The 19,628-nt window shown below is 43.3% G+C and overlaps 1 protein-coding gene across 2 annotated transcripts in view; it reads left to right on the top strand.

Moving 5' to 3' along the window:
- The window catches only part of lrp4 (low density lipoprotein receptor-related protein 4), a 68,274-nt gene that overhangs the window by 31,590 nt on the left and 17,056 nt on the right, over nt 1–19,628 (top strand). For both annotated transcript variants that reach the window (XM_060877239.1, XM_060877244.1), the window contains exons 3-14: nt 5,435–5,551; nt 7,605–7,718; nt 8,646–8,762; nt 8,959–9,087; nt 9,937–10,056; nt 10,355–10,480; nt 10,649–10,780; nt 10,964–11,098; nt 11,947–12,072; nt 12,415–12,645; nt 15,930–16,086; nt 16,258–16,475. In XM_060877239.1, the coding sequence (XP_060733222.1) occupies nt 5,435–5,551; nt 7,605–7,718; nt 8,646–8,762; nt 8,959–9,087; nt 9,937–10,056; nt 10,355–10,480; nt 10,649–10,780; nt 10,964–11,098; nt 11,947–12,072; nt 12,415–12,645; nt 15,930–16,086; nt 16,258–16,475 (1,722 nt within the window). The remainder of the gene's footprint in view (nt 1–5,434; nt 5,552–7,604; nt 7,719–8,645; nt 8,763–8,958; nt 9,088–9,936; nt 10,057–10,354; nt 10,481–10,648; nt 10,781–10,963; nt 11,099–11,946; nt 12,073–12,414; nt 12,646–15,929; nt 16,087–16,257; nt 16,476–19,628) is intronic.

Raw genomic sequence — 19,628 nt, forward strand, 5'->3', positions numbered from 1 at the left:
AAGTGACTCACTGGAGTGAATCGGACGTCACTGGAGTGACTCACTGGAGTGAATCGGAAATCTCTGAATCATTAAACTGAAAAAAAAAAAGATATTAAAAAAAATAGTCACAGTAATGGTTTGTTTAATTTTCTATGTAATTGTTTTATTACTGAAGTAAAGATATATTTGAGTTTAAACTAAGCCTTTGAGAAGGTTTCTGTTTTCAAATATCTTCTCTACATAATATACTCAAACACATAAAACAATCAGAGTGTTTTCCAATCATATATTTGATGCTTGAGTTTTCTGGTACTGACTAAAATTACAGTGGGAACAAAAAACTTGTTTACATGCTGCTTCACCCGCAAGACGCCCACCACCTTGGCACAGAAATTAGTGCTCGTTATCTGGCATCTTGAAGAATCAGGAGCTTTGTGTGTGTGTTTAATCATTAGATAACACTTGCCATATTTTTGTTTGTTTATTAGTATTTATACACTTAGGACGCTCAGGTGCACGTGCTTCCTTTAGCGCTTTTACTATGTCTAATGTTCAGTGAGACTGAACCCTGTTAAGAAAAAGTTTTTGTTTTTGTTTTTCTGTCATTGTGATTCATTTCCTACCAAGTCATACAAGTGCATTGTTTAATCATCTATGATGCAAGTTAATGGAGCTGCAAATCAAAGTTTTCATGGTTTAAAGTGGACTGCTAACACACGTGGCTTTTTAGCTCAGTGCTGCAGCAGTGTTCACTTTTCCCTTACATAATCAAAACCTAAAATATTTCACGTTCAGTGCTGAATTAAAAAACAAAACATAAAAAACGAGCGCTTGGTGATTGGCAGTAACCTCATCTGTAACCTCAGCTGAGCCCTGGTTGATCAGGACGTGCCAGATCTCGCACCTCAGCTGAAAGGAAACATTGCCATGGACAGGAGCGTGCTTTAAAATGAGTGCTCGTCTGCTTTCGGGGGACAACTTATCAAAACGTGTCTTTATTTAAAACCTTTTGCTGCCAATGGGTTGGTCGTCATGGGAATGTGCAAATGTTTTCCTCTTTTCATCTGAGAAGTGTGTGTGTGTGCGGAAGAACATGTAAGCGGTGATGAGTGTGAGTGCTTTCCATAGTAAAAGGTATTCAGGAATTCAGGACTTATGTTTTTATTTTACTTTTGCTCCCTTGATGTACTAAGACTACTATAAACTCACAGCTCCAGGGTTTAAAACTGTTTTTGTTTCCTATCTGTGAGTTTATTTTTTCATACAATGGATCGTGGCTCCGAGTTGCGAGTACATACAGGATGCAATCACGTCATTTAGCCACGGCCAGTGGAGCGAGGAACGAGCTGGGAAAAGTGACCACTGATAATCGGGTTACGTAAAGACAGCTTGATGTGCTGCAGATCTAAACTACACTAACGCACTGTGCCCGAGACCAACAATACCACAAGCACATTTTAGTCAAAATCTCATCAAAAGCGCAGATGTTTGGAAATTCTCTGAATGAGCAGCACGGGGGCTGAGAGACAAAAATAGAGGAGTGAGAGACACAATGCAGCACAGGGATTTTTCCTATAGGGTATAAAGTAGAAGACGATGACGACCTGACAGGTGTGGAAAGCACATTCCTCTTCGTCTACCCTGCCTCCCTCCTTCTCTCTCACTCCTCAGAATAGGTGTGCGGGTGCTGGAGGCCTGCCAAGGTGTGAAGAGAGGCATGTTTTTGTTTCGAGCGGTGGATCTGATGAAGGGAGAAAGAGATATGGAGAGAGCGAGAGAGAGAGAGAGAGAGAGAGAGAGAAAGCAAGCGAGCTGATGAAAACCTGCAGCTGAATGTGGGCTAATTGCACGATCAGAGAGAAAGAGCGAGAGCAGGAAAACAGGGGAAAGAAAATAGAGCTAAGAAGAATGCAGTCGAATTTGGGGTATGAACAGCCGAACGGTCAACAAAGATTAAGCGCACACGTGGTGTCAGGTTGCGACGCACGTCGCTCTGAGACCGTGATGGGCTTGTAATGCAACAAGCACTAAAATGACACACGGATATTGACCCTGAGTTTAACCAGAGTTTGGGGGTGAGTGTGTGTGGGGGGGCAGTATGTGTGTAAGGGGTGTGTGGGGGGGCAGTATGTGTGTAAGGGGTGAGTGTGTGTGGGGGGGCAGTATGTGTGTAAGGGGTGTGTGGGGGGGCAGTATGTGTGTAAGGGGTGTATGTGTGTGGGGGGCAGTATGTGTGTAAGGGGTGTATGTGTGGGGGGCAGTATGTGCTTAAGGGGTGTGGGGGGGCAGTATGTGTGTAAGGGTTGTATGTGTGGGGGGGCAGTATATGTGTAAGGGGTGTGTGTGGGGAGGCAGTATGTGTGTAAGGGGTGTGTGTGTGGGGGGGGTGTATGTGTGTGGGGGCAGTATGTGGGGGTGTATGTGTGGTGGCAGTATGTGTGTAAGGGGTGTGGGGGCAGTACAGTATGTGTGTAAGGGGTGTATGTGTGTGGGGGTCAGTATGTGTGTAAGGGGTGTGGGGGGCAGTATGTGTGTAAGGGGTGTATGTGTTTTGGGGTCAGTATGTGTTTAAGGGGTGTGTGGGGGCAGTATGTGTGTAAGGGGTGTGTGTGTGTGGGGGCAGTATGTGTGTAAGGAGTGTGTGTGGGGGGGTGTATGTGTAAGGGGTGTGTGGGGGCAGTATGTGTGTGTGGGTGTATGTGTAAGGAGTGTATGTGTGGGGGGGCAGTATGTGTGTAAGGGGTGTATGTGTGGGGGCAGTAGGTGTGTGGGGGTGTATGTGTGTGGGGGTGTCAGTGTAAGGGGTGTGGGGAGGCAGTACGTGTGTGGGGGTGTATGTGTGTAAGGGTTGTGTGTGTGGGGGGGTTTTTTGTGTCGGTGGGTTTGTGTTGGTGTGTGTTTGTGTGTGGGGGGGTGTTTGTGTGTCGGTGGGTTTTTGTGTGTGGGTTTATGTTGATGTGTGGGTGTGTATGTGGGTGTGGGTATGTGTGTACACATGAACAGCTTCTTAATGACTTCAAGCGTAAGAAAACAGACAGGCGAATTCAGAGGAGTGAATTAGTGATGAGACACTGAGCAAACCAGCAGACTGAGCAGGATGGAGCCACGCTGACCCACATTTTACACACACACAGTGCAGACAATATGAATGGAATGCAGTGCGTTTACTAGAGAGTTGAGTTCACTCGTCATGGCACAAAGTTATAATAATAAGAATAACTAGAACGTACATTTCCTGAAGAAAATGTGAATGGTGCTTGCACGTGGCAAATCCCGGAGGCTAGTCGAGACGAGCATGTGACGTCATCCGAATACTCTTGAGGAAGTTTTCCTCATTGTGCTGAGTGTTTTGATGTGTCACATGTCCATGTTGTGCTAATTTTTTATTTTCACGTGACATCACGTGACGTCATCAGAATACACGTGAGGGAGTTCCCCTCATTGTTCTGAGTGTTTTGATATGTCACATGTCCATGTTGTAAAAAGTTTTTTGATTTTACCTATTTTGGGGGCGGCACAACAGGAAGGCCAGTCGGTACACCAATTTAAAGTTTGTTCAGAGTCTCACCCTAAAGGAGCTGGCCGAGTTTGGTGTAGATAGTTCAAAAGCTTGCCGAGTTATAAACTCCAAAGTTTATAATGGGAGTCTATGGGGAAAAAAGGCCAATTTGAGACCCGGTACCGGAAGTACCGGTACTCGAGTCGCTTATAAAAGTAATTTGACACCTCATTCATGGGTCTAGGACAAAAGCTGCGGGACAAGTTACGTGCCGAAGTTTTGTCCGGCACAATAGTAATAATGTTGCTTTGCAAGGACCATTAATAATTATTATCATTATAATAGTAGTGTTCCATCGCTGGTGATGCTGTGAGCTTCAAACGTCATGGCAACAGTTTGGAGCAGAAACGCACATCATGGGAGTGATGTGATGTTCAGGACATCCACAAACTTTTAACTACATGTTACTTATTGAGTTAGTTTGTTAGTTAGTTCACCGGGTGGGGAGTGTTTCATGTGAAAGCTGGGTGTAGAGCTGCAACTAATTTGCTCTCTCTCTGTCTATCTCTCTCATTCTCTGTCTCTCTCTTTTGCTCTCTCTCTCTCGTTCTCTCGCTCTGTCTCTCTCGTTCTCTCGCTCTCTCTCTCTCTCTCTCTCTCTCTCTGACTGATGTTTTCCCACCACCTGAAATTCTCATCATTCTAAATGAATAAAGTCTTTCTCTCTCTCTCTTTGCCCTCCTTCATGCACTGTATAAAACCGACTGTGTGTGTGTGAGAGAGAGAGAGAGAGAGAGAGAGAGAGAGAGAGAAAAGTAGACTATAAAAAATGAGCCATAGTGCTCCATCCTCCAGGCTTCCTTCCCAGCAGAGACATAAACACATGCATGCCTAGACAGACACGCGTGTCCGGACACACGCAGCGCGAGTGCATTCTCCATTTTGCACACACACATTCAGACACACTTTCTCTTTATGAGAGTTATAAATCATTTTAAAGACACCTATTTTTTGACCTGTATTTATATGTTTCAAAGAATCACCAAGTTTTGTGTACAAGTCGACGTTGTAGTGGAATATTACAAGAAAATGGATAAAAATATCTCCCTGATACTGCGAGCACTCGTGTATCTCTCTCACACACAGGAATGTGTACCTAATGTAGTGTGTGTTCACTGACTACAGGCAGTCTGTAATATGGCAACCGAAGGTGGCACGTAACCGCGGTAACGTCTAGCATCTGCTGCGGCTGGACAGGAAGTCATTCTGGGACGGTGTTTTTAAACGAATCACCGTGTCAGAGAGTCACTGTTCTCTTCAACGTTCTTGCGTCACTGCTCTGCAGAACCTGAGTGTCTTTGCCTGCCTGTCTGGAGCACATGAGGTTTCTCTATACAGCCGTTCGCTGACCTGATCAGAAGCCACAATGCTGTTTTACTTACAAAGCTAAGATCGCAGTGAAGCCTTGCCAGCTATTCGGTCAGTGAGATGCGTCAGTGCTGGCAGAACCTCACACACGTAGCGAACGTAGACTTGTTACACCGATGTGCTCCATTCTGTTCATATCTCCTGCTTGAGCTTCAGCTTCACCGTGAGTCTGTGTCATTAACCTCACGTGTATGCAGTTTATTCCCCTCACACCAGCTCGATTTCCCTCTATTACATTTATCCGTCTTAACGTATCGCATAGTTACATTTTGGGTTATGAAAGCTCATCTGATCTGTTATAACAGTTCCAAATCTCTCGGTCTCTAGTAAGAACCTCCAATAAACCTACAGGCTGCTCCAGCTTCCTGACACTGGAGACTCCTTACTGAAACGTCAGTGGTGACGTGTTTGAGTAGCGTGTAACCGGTCTTTAGAGAAGAGAACAGTGGTGTGTCATGAACATGTTTGTGTTTCTAAATGAGTTTTAGGGTTTGTGCATCCTTCTGATCTCTCTCTCTCTCTCAGTGCTGCCCACTTGCTCTCCCCTGGATTTCCACTGTGATAACGGGAAGTGTATCCGGCGCTCGTGGGTGTGCGACGGAGACAATGACTGCGAGGACGACTCGGATGAGCAGGACTGTCGTGAGTATTTATTCATTAACGCCTCTGAGAGAAAACGCAGACCATTTCTTCTCTTTAAACAGACTCACAGCACAACGGTGATGTATCCTTGTGACTGGGTTTAGTCACCCTGCGGCTCACCATGTGACAAACACCAAGGGTCAAGAGATCAGGTTTTTCTTGCAAATTACACCTGACTTAAGGGAAATTTGGGGTTTGTCTTTTGACCTCTTGGTTTACACGCTTCCTCTGAGCGCCTCGGGCTGCACGAGCCGAGCGAGTGTGAGGTATAGAAGCGGGTTTTTTTCCTGTTAGGACACAATCATTTTTCCTGTAACACACTTAAGGAAGGGTTACTGAACTGAAGTGCAGTAAAAAAGGTGCACACACACACTTCAAGTCTGAAAGAGTAAAAATGTGTACATGTGTGTGTGTGTTTGTGTACATGTGCGTATGCGTGTGTGTGCAGTGTTTAAGCCACTAGCTCACTCGTGCTCCCAGAACCTCTAAGTGAAAATGTCTAAGGGATAAAAAATGCACACGCTCACATCTGACCTATATTTCCTCAATTTGACATGAAGACACTCGAGTGTCTTTTACCCTCCTAACTGCCCTCTCGTCCCCCAAACACAAACACAACCCCTTTCATTCCTGTAAAAGCCGCCGGTCCGCGAGAGATTTATGAATTTTTTATTCTAATGCCTTTATTATTTAAAGCTCTCTCTCTCACTCACTCTCTCTCTTTGTCTTACTCACTCAGTCTCTCTCTTTTGTCTCTCACTCACTCTCTCTCTCTCCCTCTCACTCACTCTCTCTCTCTCTCTCTCTCTCTCTCTCTCTCTCACCCTCTCTCTCTATCACACACTCACCCTCTCTCTCTCTCTCTCTCTCTCTCTCTCTTTCTTTCTCTCTCTCTCTCTCTCTCTGATCAGCAGCAGTGTGTGTGGGACACACAAACACACGAAGCACACTGTTACATACTTGTCATGTGATCTCACACTCTCATCCTTACAGCGTCACTTAAACAACTTTAAAGGTTTAAAATAAAAAAACGTACAACGGAATTGTTATTGACTTTAAGTGCTGTGTAAGTAGAAGTAGTGCCACACACACGAGCACACACGCTCCTCCAGCCCTAATAGCTTTTACGCACACTTCCTCTTCTGCTCCCCTAACACTTGCTCTCTACAAACATGACAAAGGTCAAAGGTCACACCCTGCTAAAGTCTTACATCACCTCCAGCCGAGGGCGGGGGGGACCTGGAGCAGAAGGACAACAGATGAGTTTCGTTTTACCCCCATTTACCCCTCTCTTTTCTTCTTCTTCTTAAATAAACACGCAGTAGGAAACAAATGAAGGAAGAATAATTCATCCTTCATGTCTTCATGAATTAAAATTCCTCCTCTCTTTGTGTTTTGGTGAACTGGGAATGATGTAAGTGTGAGGAGGAGGGAGGGGAAGGGGGTAGTGAAGGAATTAAAGAATCCTAAAGAAGAAAGGAAGAAAGTACATCTTTGACATATGGAAAAGTGTGTGTGTGTGTGTGTGTGTTGGTGTGAGCTGGGGTGTAGGTGTGTGTGTATGTGTGTGTAGGTGTGAGCTGGTGTGTGTGTTTGTGTTTGTTGGTGTATGTGTGAGCATGTTGGTGTGAGCTGGGGTGTGTGTGAGTGTGTTTGGGGTATGTGTGAGCTGGGGTGAGTGTGTGTGTGTTGGTGAGAGCTGGGGTGTATGTGTGTGTAGGGGTGAGCTGAGGGGTGTGTGTGTGTGTGTGTGTGTGTGTGTTAGTGTTGATGTGTACACTGTTTACCCCTGAAGAACACTGCAGATGAACCATGTTGTGTTTTGAAACAATAAAGCTCATGGTCTGGTAAAGTAACAACACTAGTTACACAATGTTAACTAACTAACTAACTAACATTACTAGCACTGAGAGAAGAACAGAGTTATTACCAAAATACTGGTTAAGGAATGTTGATTACATTACCCAGGTTCTTCACGCATTCATATAAAAGTATAACAGAACTGTGATTTCCTTGTGTGTGTGTGTGTGTGTGTGTGTATATATGTGTGTAGCTCCTCGAGAGTGTGAAGAGGACGAGTTTCACTGTCAGAATGGTTACTGCATCCGCAGCCTGTGGCACTGTGACGGAGACAACGACTGTGGAGACAACAGTGATGAACAGTGTGGTGAGTTTCACACTGTGGCCAGTGTGTGTTTGTTTGTGTTTGTAAGTAATTAATGAAGTAAATTAATGAAATAATTACCACATTCTCATTGTTAGCTAACATTGTAATTTATTATTAATTTAACAATCTAAAGTGTGTTTAACTTTAACTGAAAAAACTTTTCCGTAAAATTGACATTCTGTCCAGAACGCCGATGTCTGTTTGTGTCTCTCTCTCTCTCTCTCTCTCTCTCTCTCTCTCTCTCTCTCTCTCTCTCTCTCTCTCTCACACTCTCTCTCTCTCCCCCACTCCCTCTCGCGCGCTAACCCTCGCACTCTCCCCCTCGCACTCTCCCCCTCGCACTCTCCCCCACTCTCTCCCTCTCCCTCTCTCTCCCTCTCTCTCTCTCTCTCCCTCTCTCTCCCTCTCCCTCTCTCTCTCTCTCTCTCTCTCTCTCTCCCTCTCCCTGTTCTCTGGTTTTTGGGACAGTCTTTGCTGTGCTTTATTTAAAGGAGGTTTAACAAATTTGTCATGCCTCCTCGTCGTGCCAGTCTCACAGTCTCGACCACGTTGTTTGCTTCGTATCCGTTGTGTAAAATCCATCCGCAACCCGTATTGAAACTTTTGGACACTACCTCCCCTGCGTTGTCATGTTGTCAGATGAAATGAGGCGGAGGTAAACTAAGGAACTGCCTATGCCTGGATATTATTGGTTTGTTTGGGTTTGTTTGCGACAGGGCAACACCAGCTTGTCTAGTAAACAACGCCTGGCTCATAAACCAGCTTGAGTTGTGAGTTTTCAGCTCCACTGTTTAAATCAGTTTCGTATCATGATGCACGTGATCTCTCCTCTAACTGTGTCTACAGGAATGTTCGACTTTCATTGTTTGTGCTTTCTGATTATTCTTATATCTCACTTCCTGAATGCGTGTTTGTTTGCATGCACAGACTTGAGGAAGTGTTCCGATAAGGAATTCCGCTGCTCTGATGGAAGCTGTATAGCTGAGCACTGGTACTGTGATGGGGACACGGACTGTAAAGACGGAACAGACGAGGAGAACTGCCGTAAGTGTGTGTGTGCGTGTGATAAAATTTGTAATCAGAGCTGCTGTGTCGCACCTCATTCCAGTTTATAGACAGCATGGCAGCTGTGTGTGTGTGTGTTAGCAATGGCAGGTATTTGTATGTGTTAACAGGATGCTCTTTAACCAGCTGTCACACATGCATATCACAGAAGATGCTTGTGTGTGTGTGTGTGTAGCTGCAGACGTCATGGCCGCTACATGCAGTGTGGAAGAGTTCCAGTGTGCCTACGGTCGCTGCATTCTGGACATTTACCATTGCGACGGAGACGACGACTGTGGAGACTGGTCTGATGAGTCTGACTGCTGTAAGGACAACCAGTCCCTCTGCCCCGTCCCTCTGCCCCGTTCCTCCACCACATCTTTCACACCAGACACTTTTCCACTAGTGCTCTCATTACTACACAAGCATCCAGCTGTTCGACAGGTTTCCGTGTCACACATTGATGAGCTCAGCCCCTGTTAAAAACCTTTCTGTTGTTGTGCTCTTACATTTAGAAAGATTTCCTCATCTAGAAAATTCAGAACAGAGCTACACCGGACAGATTTTAATACCGAGCTACACTGGGTATAGTGAAAAGACTAAAATAGCAGGTATTAATCTAAACATGGCCTGTCACTTACATTTCAGAGTATTAGCACACAGATTCTTTCTATTCTAACAATAATGAGACGAGGGAATTGCTTTAGTAAATCATGTGGACTGACTGCCCTTATTTTAGGAAGCCCTGGTATGTGATGTCAGGAAGGACAGACATAGCGTCCACATCGGTCCTGTAGCTGTCCACACGGCCACACTGTTCTTAAGATGTTCAGTATTTTTGCAGCGTTCTTGAAACAACATGGATAAAAGGAATTCTCACACAGAGAGATTTGTTAAGGGTGTGTGTGTGTCTGTGTGTGAGAGTGTGTGTGTCTGTGTAGTAAGTGATAGACAGCCCAAGTCTATCAAGTCACACTCATCAGAAAGCGAGAGAGGAGGATAACAATCCACATTCTACTATAGATTTGATTGAATTCTCTCTGTCACTCTCTCTCTCACACACACACACACACACACAAACCAGGTTTTGCTGATCAACCCAATTTTTGCTGTTTGAAAGGTTTTTGATTCTCTGATGAGGATTGTGTGTGTGTGCGTGTGTGTGTCCTCTCAGCTTCTCACCAGCCGTGTCGTTCAGCCGAGTTCATGTGTAACAGTGGAATGTGCATTAACGCTGGATGGAGATGTGATGGAGAGTTTGACTGTGACGACCAATCAGATGAGAACAACTGCAGTAAGTCTGTGGCTGTGTCTGTGGCTGTGTCTGTGTCTGTGGCTGTGTCTGTGGCTGTGTCTGTGGCTGTGGCTGTGTCTGTGGCTGTGTCTGTGGCTGTGTCTGTGGCTGTGTCTGTGGCTGTGTCTGTGGCTGTGGCTGTGTCTGTGGCTGTGGCTGTGTCTGAGTGTGTATGTGGGTATGTCTGTTGATGAGTGTGTCTGTGGGTGTTTGTCGGGGATCTCAGATGTGCTCACTTGTGTGTTAACAGTTTAATCATAACATAGCGGTGTGTGTGTGTGTGTGTACTCTCCTCTAGCTGTACCTGTATGTATGGCTGAACAGTTCCGCTGTGCATCTGGTCGCTGTGTAAGGTTGTCATGGAGATGTGATGGTGAGGATGACTGCACTGATGGCAGTGATGAAGAGGGCTGTGACAAAAATGGTATACACACACACACACATACACACACTCTACAGCAAATGAAACTTCTGTTCACTCAGTTCCTTTTCTTTCTTTGTCCACTAACTTTTTGTTTATTCTTTCCTTCTCTTCCTCTTTATTTAACTGCCTTTATTTATTCTGTTGATTTTGCTCCTCTTTCCTGATCAGGAGGTTCGGCTCCGTCCTGTGCATCTGATCAGTTCCAGTGTGGAAACGGTCGCTGCATCGGCCAGCGCAAAGTGTGCAATGACCTCAACGACTGTGGAGACGGAACAGATGAACATCCGCACCAGGAATGCCGTATGAGCGCTCCCACACACTGTCACACACAGACACACACACCCCCACACACAGACACACCCACACACAAAGTCATCCTTACAAAAACAATAAAACACTCATACCACTGTGTATGTTGGAGTAAGTTATCACAAACATTGTGTGTCTTTGTGTGTGCGTCTTTGTGTGTGTGTGTGTGTGTAGGGCCCCGGTCGACTGAGGGGAACTGTAACATCGGTAACGGCGGCTGCTCTCAGAAGTGTCAGATGTCTCGAGGCCTGGTTCAGTGTAGCTGCCACACCGGATACAGACTGAAAGAAGATGGCAAGACCTGCCAAGGTGAGGGAGGGAGAGAGGGAGGGAAATCTCTGTGTACACACTTTATACACACACACGTCTGTGTATATATTACACGCACATTACATCCTACACACAATACACAACTCTGTGTACACACACTACACACACATACACAAACCTCACCTCAATGTACACACTACACATGTCTCTGTACACACACATACTACACACACTTTTCACACACTACACACGACTGTGTACATAATACACACAAATTACATCCTACACACCGCTGTGTTCACACACTAGATACACACACAAATCTCTGTGTACACACTAGACACACACACATCTGTGTACATACTTGACATACTACACACATACACCCACTACACATCTCTGTGTATATACACACCCACTACACATCTCTGTATATACTCACACCCACTACACATCTCTGTATACACACACACTACACATCTTTGTATACACTCACATACACACACACCCCTGTCCACGTGATGGTGACAAAATCTGATCATTAGTGCTTATCAGAGACTTGTGAAACGGTGTGTGTGTGTATGTGTGTGAATATACTGTCCTAGTGCACACATTACATTAAAACACTCCCTACATTTTCGTTTTCTCTTTTCTTTCTCAATTTTTTTAAATATTTCCTTAAACTTTCTTTAGCTCTCTTTCCATTTTTCTTTCCTCTCCTCTATTGTCCCTTTGTCTGTCTTTCTCCAATATTTTCTTTCTTTTGCTGTGTCTCACCCTTTACATACTCATTTCTCTCTGTAATCATCCTTATGCATTCTGTCAAGATCTTTTAACCCCCTGTCTCACACACACCCCCCTGTTTCTCATCATTTGGTCTCTTCCAGATGTGGATGAGTGTGCTGAGGACGGTTACTGCAGTCAGGGCTGTACCAATACAGAGGGGGGCTTCCAGTGCTGGTGCGTTCAGGGTTACGAACTCAGACCTGACAAACGTAGCTGCAAAGCTCTGGGTGAGTTACACCACAATTCTACAACACATTTGATTTATTTTTACTGGACTGATCCATCTGTTTGTCATATATGGACCAATCAGACACATTCACACCCACAATGTGGGTGGTGCTAGTAGATGAAAACCTAAATATGACTTTCTTTTCTTTATTTGTTTCTTCCTTGTTTTCCTGCCCATTCACACTTTTCTGCTGACTGCAGTTGTAAAGAGTGTTGGATTTTTCACTGTAGAGTTGCTGTCAGTCAGATTTGCTATTCTTCCCAGTGCAGATATAGGTGTTCCTAATAAAGTGGCCTGTCGGTCTGTCCATGTACCAATCACAATCGGTTTGATTTTTCAGGTCCAGAGCCGGTGTTGTTGTTTGCGAATCGGATCGATATCCGACAGGTTCTGCCTCACCGCTCAGAGTACACACTGCTACTGAATAATCTGGAGAACGCCATTGCACTCGACTTCCACCACAGCAAGGAGCTGGTCTTCTGGTCCGACGTCACGCTCGACCGCATCATGAAAGCCAACCTGAATGGCAGCAATGTGGAGGAGGTGGTGTCCACCGGGCTGGAGAGTCCAGGTACGTCACATACAAAGCGATGGAATTGTTTATTTCCTTACATTGATGCTCTCTGCAAAAGAACAAAGCAGAGAATCTATTTTCTTAGTCATCTTAGATCTTTCGGTGTAAGCAAAAAGATTCTTCTTTTGTTCTTTACGTCTGTAATAATGAGTTTACTGCAATATTGCAACTCTATTTGGTATAAAAGCCTGTCTGTTAAGCTAAACACACAGTTGTTTAATCAATTAAAAATCTGCTCAAGGATTGTTGGCATGCCTCTAGAGAAGCTATATGACTCAACTTATTATAATAATATGTTAAGACTGGCTAATAATATAATTTCTGATCCCAATCATGTTCTGCATAATGAGTTTGAACTATTACCATCAAATCGTAGGTACAGAATAGTGCTGCACGATTAATTATATCGCAATCGCAATATCAAGCCTGTGCGATTATATGACGCAAAATGCTGCGATTTTATGAAATAAATGAATAATAAATAAATGCATGTGTTGACATGACAACCCATTCTCTCTGAAAGCTGTTTGCCTATTTCATACACTACACCGCTATCCACTAATAAAAAAAGACCAGTGAGTTTCAGTTTAGGCAGTGGCACGTGTGGCGCATATGGTCATGTCGTGGCTTTTTCCGGTGTGCAGCGCAGAACGGGTGAAGATGGATGCCGAGCAGACGGACACTGAACTGTAGTGTTAATTTCATGACTAAGGCGAAACGATGACAAGACTGCACCACTGTCCAAAAACGCTGACTAAGACTAAATTAACATGCATTATTGTTGACGAAAAAAGACAAGATGAAAATGTTTTGTATAAAATAAAAACTAAGATAAAATCTCTCTTCATTTTCGGCTACAATTGTCTCTGATTTTTCATCAGCTGTTACGCCTTTAAAATATTCAGAACGTGTTTGCGGCTTCGCGCTGTTGCTCAAGTTACAGGTCCGCGAAGCGGATCCCGCTTATTATATTGCTACCTACCAAATAAAGCAATGATTTGACACAAAATGATGATTTAAAAATGAGTTTATTGATTTAAAAACAATTTTATTGTTTCCGCTAAAGAAAATAATGCGCTCCGTCTCTACGGTTAGAATCCTGTGTGTCCATGGCTCTTTTTTTCATGGCAACGGTGTGTTATAGTTCGCAGCGGTCTGTTATCAAGAAATAAAATAGTGTGTGCGTAGAAAGAATTCGTCCACACGCCGCTCAAAAAAATAAATAAATAAATAAAAACTCCTGAGCGCAAGTCCACCCCTGGTCTAGGCAGCTTTTTGTGTTAAATTATATTTCCTGTCGCTGCACAGGCTCTTTTATTGTACATGACAGCTTATGTCCCGATGACCGGTCTTTGCACTACGATTAAAAGCAGTATTAATAAAGTAAAAAATGTGATGTGCAGTCAAGTTCGATTGTATGCACTGTTTAAACGTGTGTTCTCAACTTCTCACTGATACTTTTGTGATTTGCGGAGTTTTCACAAGTTTTATAGCCTTGATATTGTTTCTTATTCAAAAGTGGTGACAGAAAAAACTCAGCACCCCCAACCTGAAACCTCTTACCACGCCTCTGTCACAATCACATCATAATCAAAATGAATAATTAGGCTTAAAAGCAAATGTATATGTAAGGGAATCAAGTTTAACAATTACATGCAATATTGCTCCAAATATCATCAATAATGGTGTGTGCAATACCATGTATAACTTGCATTAAGTCGGTAATTTATATACTGTGTATATATACACCTACAGGTTTGATCTTAGGCTTTTCATTGTTATTTATTTCCACTATAACACTTGTGTTCCTGATATTATTGCATTTAATGAGGCCTCGTTGTATTTATTCTTACAATAGATTCCAAATGTGGTCAAGCTACAATTTTTTGACTAAAACTAGACTAAGATACCTTGAGTTTTCTTTTGACTAAGACTAGACTAAAATGACGGGACTTTTAGTCGACTAAAACTTGACTAACAAAAAAAGATGACTAAATATGACTAAAACTAACAAGGACATTTGGCACAAGACTAAGACTAAGACTAAATTAAAAATAGGTGACGAAATTAACACAACTGAACTGGTGGCCAGAAAAAATGCTACCTCAGTTATATGGCGATATCTGACACTGAGCATAGAGAGGTACTGTGCAGAATTTGTAAAAATAAAGTTGCTACATCACGTGGCAACACGAAAAACATATCAGCACCTGAAACAGCACAGAGAAAAGTATGATGAATGCATGAAGATAAAAGCACAGATTAGTAAAGGAACAACTGAACAAAAAGAACAATCTGTAAGACAAAAAAACAAACCACAATTACAGATGTGTTTGAGAGTGTTGCGCCATATGAAAGGTCTTCACAGAGATGTAGAGAAATCACCTACTCTATAACACACTGCTTGGCAGGAGACATGTTGCCCATATACACCGTTAGCAAGGGCGGATTTCAGAAAATGATCCGCACACTGGACAAGAGGTACCAGCTGCCCTCGCGGAACTATTTCTCTCAAGTTGCAATCCCTGAGCTTTATGCCATATGCTTGTTTTTTTTTTTGGCAAAGAACCTCTCAAGTGATAAGTAGAGCTTTTTAGAAAGAGGATTTGGAAATACCAGTTTGTTGCTTTGTTTTTGTTTTTGTAAATGACCAACAACAGTTTTAGTGGTTTGAACCACACATTTATATCCAAATTCCTTTTTGAAAGTTTATACAAAAATGTTACATCCAGGTAAAATATCCCTGTTTGGACAGCATGTTCAAAATATCTTATCTTCATGAACATAGAAATGACTTTGTTCTATTTATTATATTTAGCTGTACTATTGAGAAAATAACAAGTTTGTTTGCAGTAATGCAAAGATGTTATTTTGTAAAAATATTTTAATTTGAAAACGTTTGGCATTTGTTTGTTGTTGCAAGTTTGAGTTGAGAAATACAAATTTCAGCATTATCAGTAATCTGTGTGTGCATTTTCCTTGAGAACCAAGCAAGTTGACTCATGATACCATTTGTTTATTATATCGCAATCGCAATATTGACCTCAATAATCGCAATATGACATTTTCCCTAAATCGTGCAGCCCTAGTACAGAATCCCAAGATTCAAAAAAATGAAATTTAAATACTCCTTTGTGCATCAGGCGATGCTTGAGCTAAATAAGACACTTTATAGTAAATCAAGAGTACTGTAAATGTGCTGTGTTGTATATTATATATCATATCATTATATAATGGATATAAATCATGTCAAGCTTTGCTGACTTGATCACTCCGTACAGGAGGTCTGGCAATAGACTGGATCCATGATAAGCTCTACTGGACCGACTCAGGCACGTCACGCATCGAGGTGGCCAACCTGGACGGTTCACACCGCAAAGTGTTGATTTGGGAGAGTATGGAGAAACCCCGGGCTATTGCTCTGCACCCCATCGAAGGGTAAAACACTTGACATCACACACTGAGATCTGTCATTTACTGGTGTATGTTAAATACACGACCAAGGAGTGACTTCTGACTTCAGTTATTGTTAAACATCGTCCTTTCTCCATCGTAGTGACCCACGTAGTGTCAGTGCCCTGCTAATTCCCCAGTTCTTAATTTTCTCAGGAAGATCTACTGGACGGACTGGGGAAACACGCCGAGGATTGAGTACGCTAACATGGACGGCTCGGGACGCAAGATCATCGCCGACACCAACCTGTTCTGGCCCAACGGACTCACCATCGATTATGCCGGTCATCGCATGTACTGGGTGGACGCCAAGCATCACGTGATCGAGAGAGCCGATCTGGACGGGAAAAACCGCAAAGCCGTCATCAGCCAAGGTGTGTGTAACAAAACGGACTTTGTGTCCAGAACTCTCGCTTGTGTTTGGATGACGTGTCCTGTCACTCAATTTATACATCTGAAATCCAGGGGGCAGAGCTTAAAAAAAAACAAAAACAAGGGAATATTAAAACAACTGATGTATCAATCATTTTTATTTAAATGAAAAAAAAAGTCTATTAAACAAACGGACTTATAAAAGAGATAATCGTGACGAGCATCAGGGTTGCAGCCAGTCAGATCTTTAGCCATGGAGAGCAGGAGGAGTTTGCAGTCCTGCTCTAAGCTAGTCGAGTCGCCCACGGCTTTACGTCACTGCATAACCGCATGGATTAAGACCAACATAAATGATTTGTGGCCATTTTTGAATCATTTGTTATAGCATGAATGTAGACTACAGATGTAATATTGTCTGATCTGTGATTCACTTTACGCTGTGAACAGGAACGTCACCGACGTCACTCAGCAAGGCCACGAACGTTCCTGCTGAATGTTTAAGTTATTTCAGGAGCAGGATGGTTCAGAGTAACAAAAATATGGAACAAGACAGAAGATTTTATCATGACAGGAAGTGGAATTAGTAGCTAGACCGAAATAAATGAAACCACAGAGTCGTACACTGACTCTCTTTGTTTTTGCTTTGCGCCCCGTGTGACCTTTTGCTGTAATCAAATTGGAACGAGAAAGAAAAGACACACACACAGCTCTGCAGACTCTGGTCTTCAGCCTAACACAAAAATCCACTTAATAATGTTGGCTGTTGCAAAAATAGTAAATAAAAAAGAGGAAATTAAATCTGCGTCAGCTCGAGATTTTCCTACTGTACTTTACTCCATGTTTGTGGCATTTGTGTGTGTGTGTGTGTGTGTGTGTGTGTGTGTGTATTTATTCAGGAAAGCCACAGGGAAGTTTAGACACATTCCATATAACACAGATGTAACTCATGCTTTGTTAGTGGAAAAGTACGGGGTCTTTAAACCACATGATTTTGCGATATCGGGTCGGTATCCACCACATGGCCTCACTCGTCTTTATTTCAGCTCTGATCACTAGAAGTATCACACGAGTTTTCTGAAGTTTTGCATAAGTCCATATTTAATCTCTAACCCGAATCCATAGCCCTAGAACATGTTAAACATTATGTTTAATAAATGAATGGGAGGGAAAGTAATATAGAATTTTGTATATTATCTTAAATATCTTAATTATCTTCCAAAAAAAAAAATTACGAAGTAAGGATAAAGGATTCTAAAATACGATCAATTAAGTATAATTACTATTATACATATTAATGCAAATCAACAGGAATCTGCATGCAGAGGGGTAGAGCTAATGTTGTAAAATGGGTGGGGTTTCAGCTGTTGTGAATGAGGTGTGTGTGTGTGTGTGTCTGTGTGTGAGAGAGTGTATGGGCAGGTATAACACAACTGAGTGAAACATATTTTTTGCCCTGCAGCTGCAGTTACAGCTGTTGAAGGAACAAAAAATAAGCACGCATGGGGAACATAAGTGATGAGTTTTACCAACAAGAGAAAAAATGAAAAATGTAAGGACTGAGAAATGGCAGGATAAGAAACGAGTGCACACCCGCAGAACTGTGAGGAGGCTCTAAGAAAAGAGGAGAGGGAGAGTTCAGGTCCACCCATGCGTCACATTCCTGACAGATAAGAACCTAAGAATAAGGGACTACATGCCCACCTGGATAGAGGAGGGAGGGAGGGAGAGACGGGGAGAGAGAAAGAAAGACGGAGAGAGAGAGAGAGAGAGACGGGGAGAGAGAGAGACGGGCGGAGAAAGAGACAGGGGAGAGAGAGAGAGAGAGAGACAGGGAACGGAGAGAGAGACAGGGAACAGAGAGAGAGACAGGGGAGAGAGAGAGAGAGACAGGGGAGAGAGAGAGAGAGACAGGGAACAGAGAGAGAGACAGGGGAGAGAGAGAGAGACAGGGGAGAGAGAGAGAGAGACAGGGGAGAGAGAGAGAGAGACAGGGGAGCGAGAGAGAGAGACAGGGGAGCGAGAGAGAGAGACAGGGAGAGAGAGAGAGACAGGGAGAGAGCGAGAAAGACAGGGAGAGAGCGAGAAAGAGACTGGGAGGGAGAGAGAGACAGAGAGAGAAGAAATAAAAGGTGTTTTCACGCTTACTTTAATCTTTTTGCACATTCTGACAGTTATCACTGAAATCAAAGTTCTGACAAAATGTTCCACTATGTAAATTAAACCCTCATGTTTGAGGCATCTGCTGAACTCGTTTATGACTTTATTTGTGCTTTTATTAAATTAAAATAATGACACACTTCCTGTAGTGCGTGGTGTGTTCACGCTAAACAGTTCAGCAAACTAGTTTGCTATTAACGCGCAGATGGTGTGTCAGAAGATGACGGACTCTCCTCGCTCTCAGCAGTGTCTCTAGTTTGTGTTCTCCACGTTCTCAGGCTTGTTCATGAGAGTTGTATGAGTTTTAAATGTAGATGTTTGTGTTGATGCATCTGTGATTTAAAATTTTCTTTTATCAGGCTTGATAAGTCCTGGTTGTTCACAGAGAAGGCATGCTAGCCTGAAAAAGTGTTAGCCTCGTGTATAGCTGCTGTCCCTTTTTATCAGTTGCTAAGCAACAACTTTTGCCACAAATTCACGAATGAACTCCCTGTAAGTGTCAGAAGAGGCAAGGCTACTGTGGTGTGAACTTCAGGGCAGCCATTTAGGATTGTAAAGTGAATGATGTGCATGAATGTTCAATTCTGTGTGGAAAAATGAGCAATACAATCATATTATTACAGTACAGTGAGGTTGCAGGTTGAGGGTGTGAGGATTTAGGTGGAGGGGGTGAGGATGCATTTAGAGGATGTGAGGATGCAGGTGCATGGTGTGAAGATGCAGGGTGTGAGGATGTGAGGATGCAGGTAGAACATATTCAGATGGAGGATGTGAGTATGCAGGTAGAGGATATTCAGGTGGAGGGTGTGAGGATGCAGGTGGAGGGTGTGAGGAGGATGCAGGTGAAGGATCTTCAGATGGAGGATGTGAGGATTCAGGTGGAGGATGTGAGGATGCAGGTAGAGGATATTCAGATGGAGAATGTGAGGATGCAGGTGGAGGGTGTGAGGATGCAGGTGAAAGATATTCAGATGGAGGTTGTGAGGATGCAGGCGAAG

This window comes from Tachysurus vachellii, chromosome 1 (assembly GCF_030014155.1).
Source record: "Tachysurus vachellii isolate PV-2020 chromosome 1, HZAU_Pvac_v1, whole genome shotgun sequence".
Lineage (NCBI taxonomy): Eukaryota > Metazoa > Chordata > Actinopteri > Siluriformes > Bagridae > Tachysurus > Tachysurus vachellii.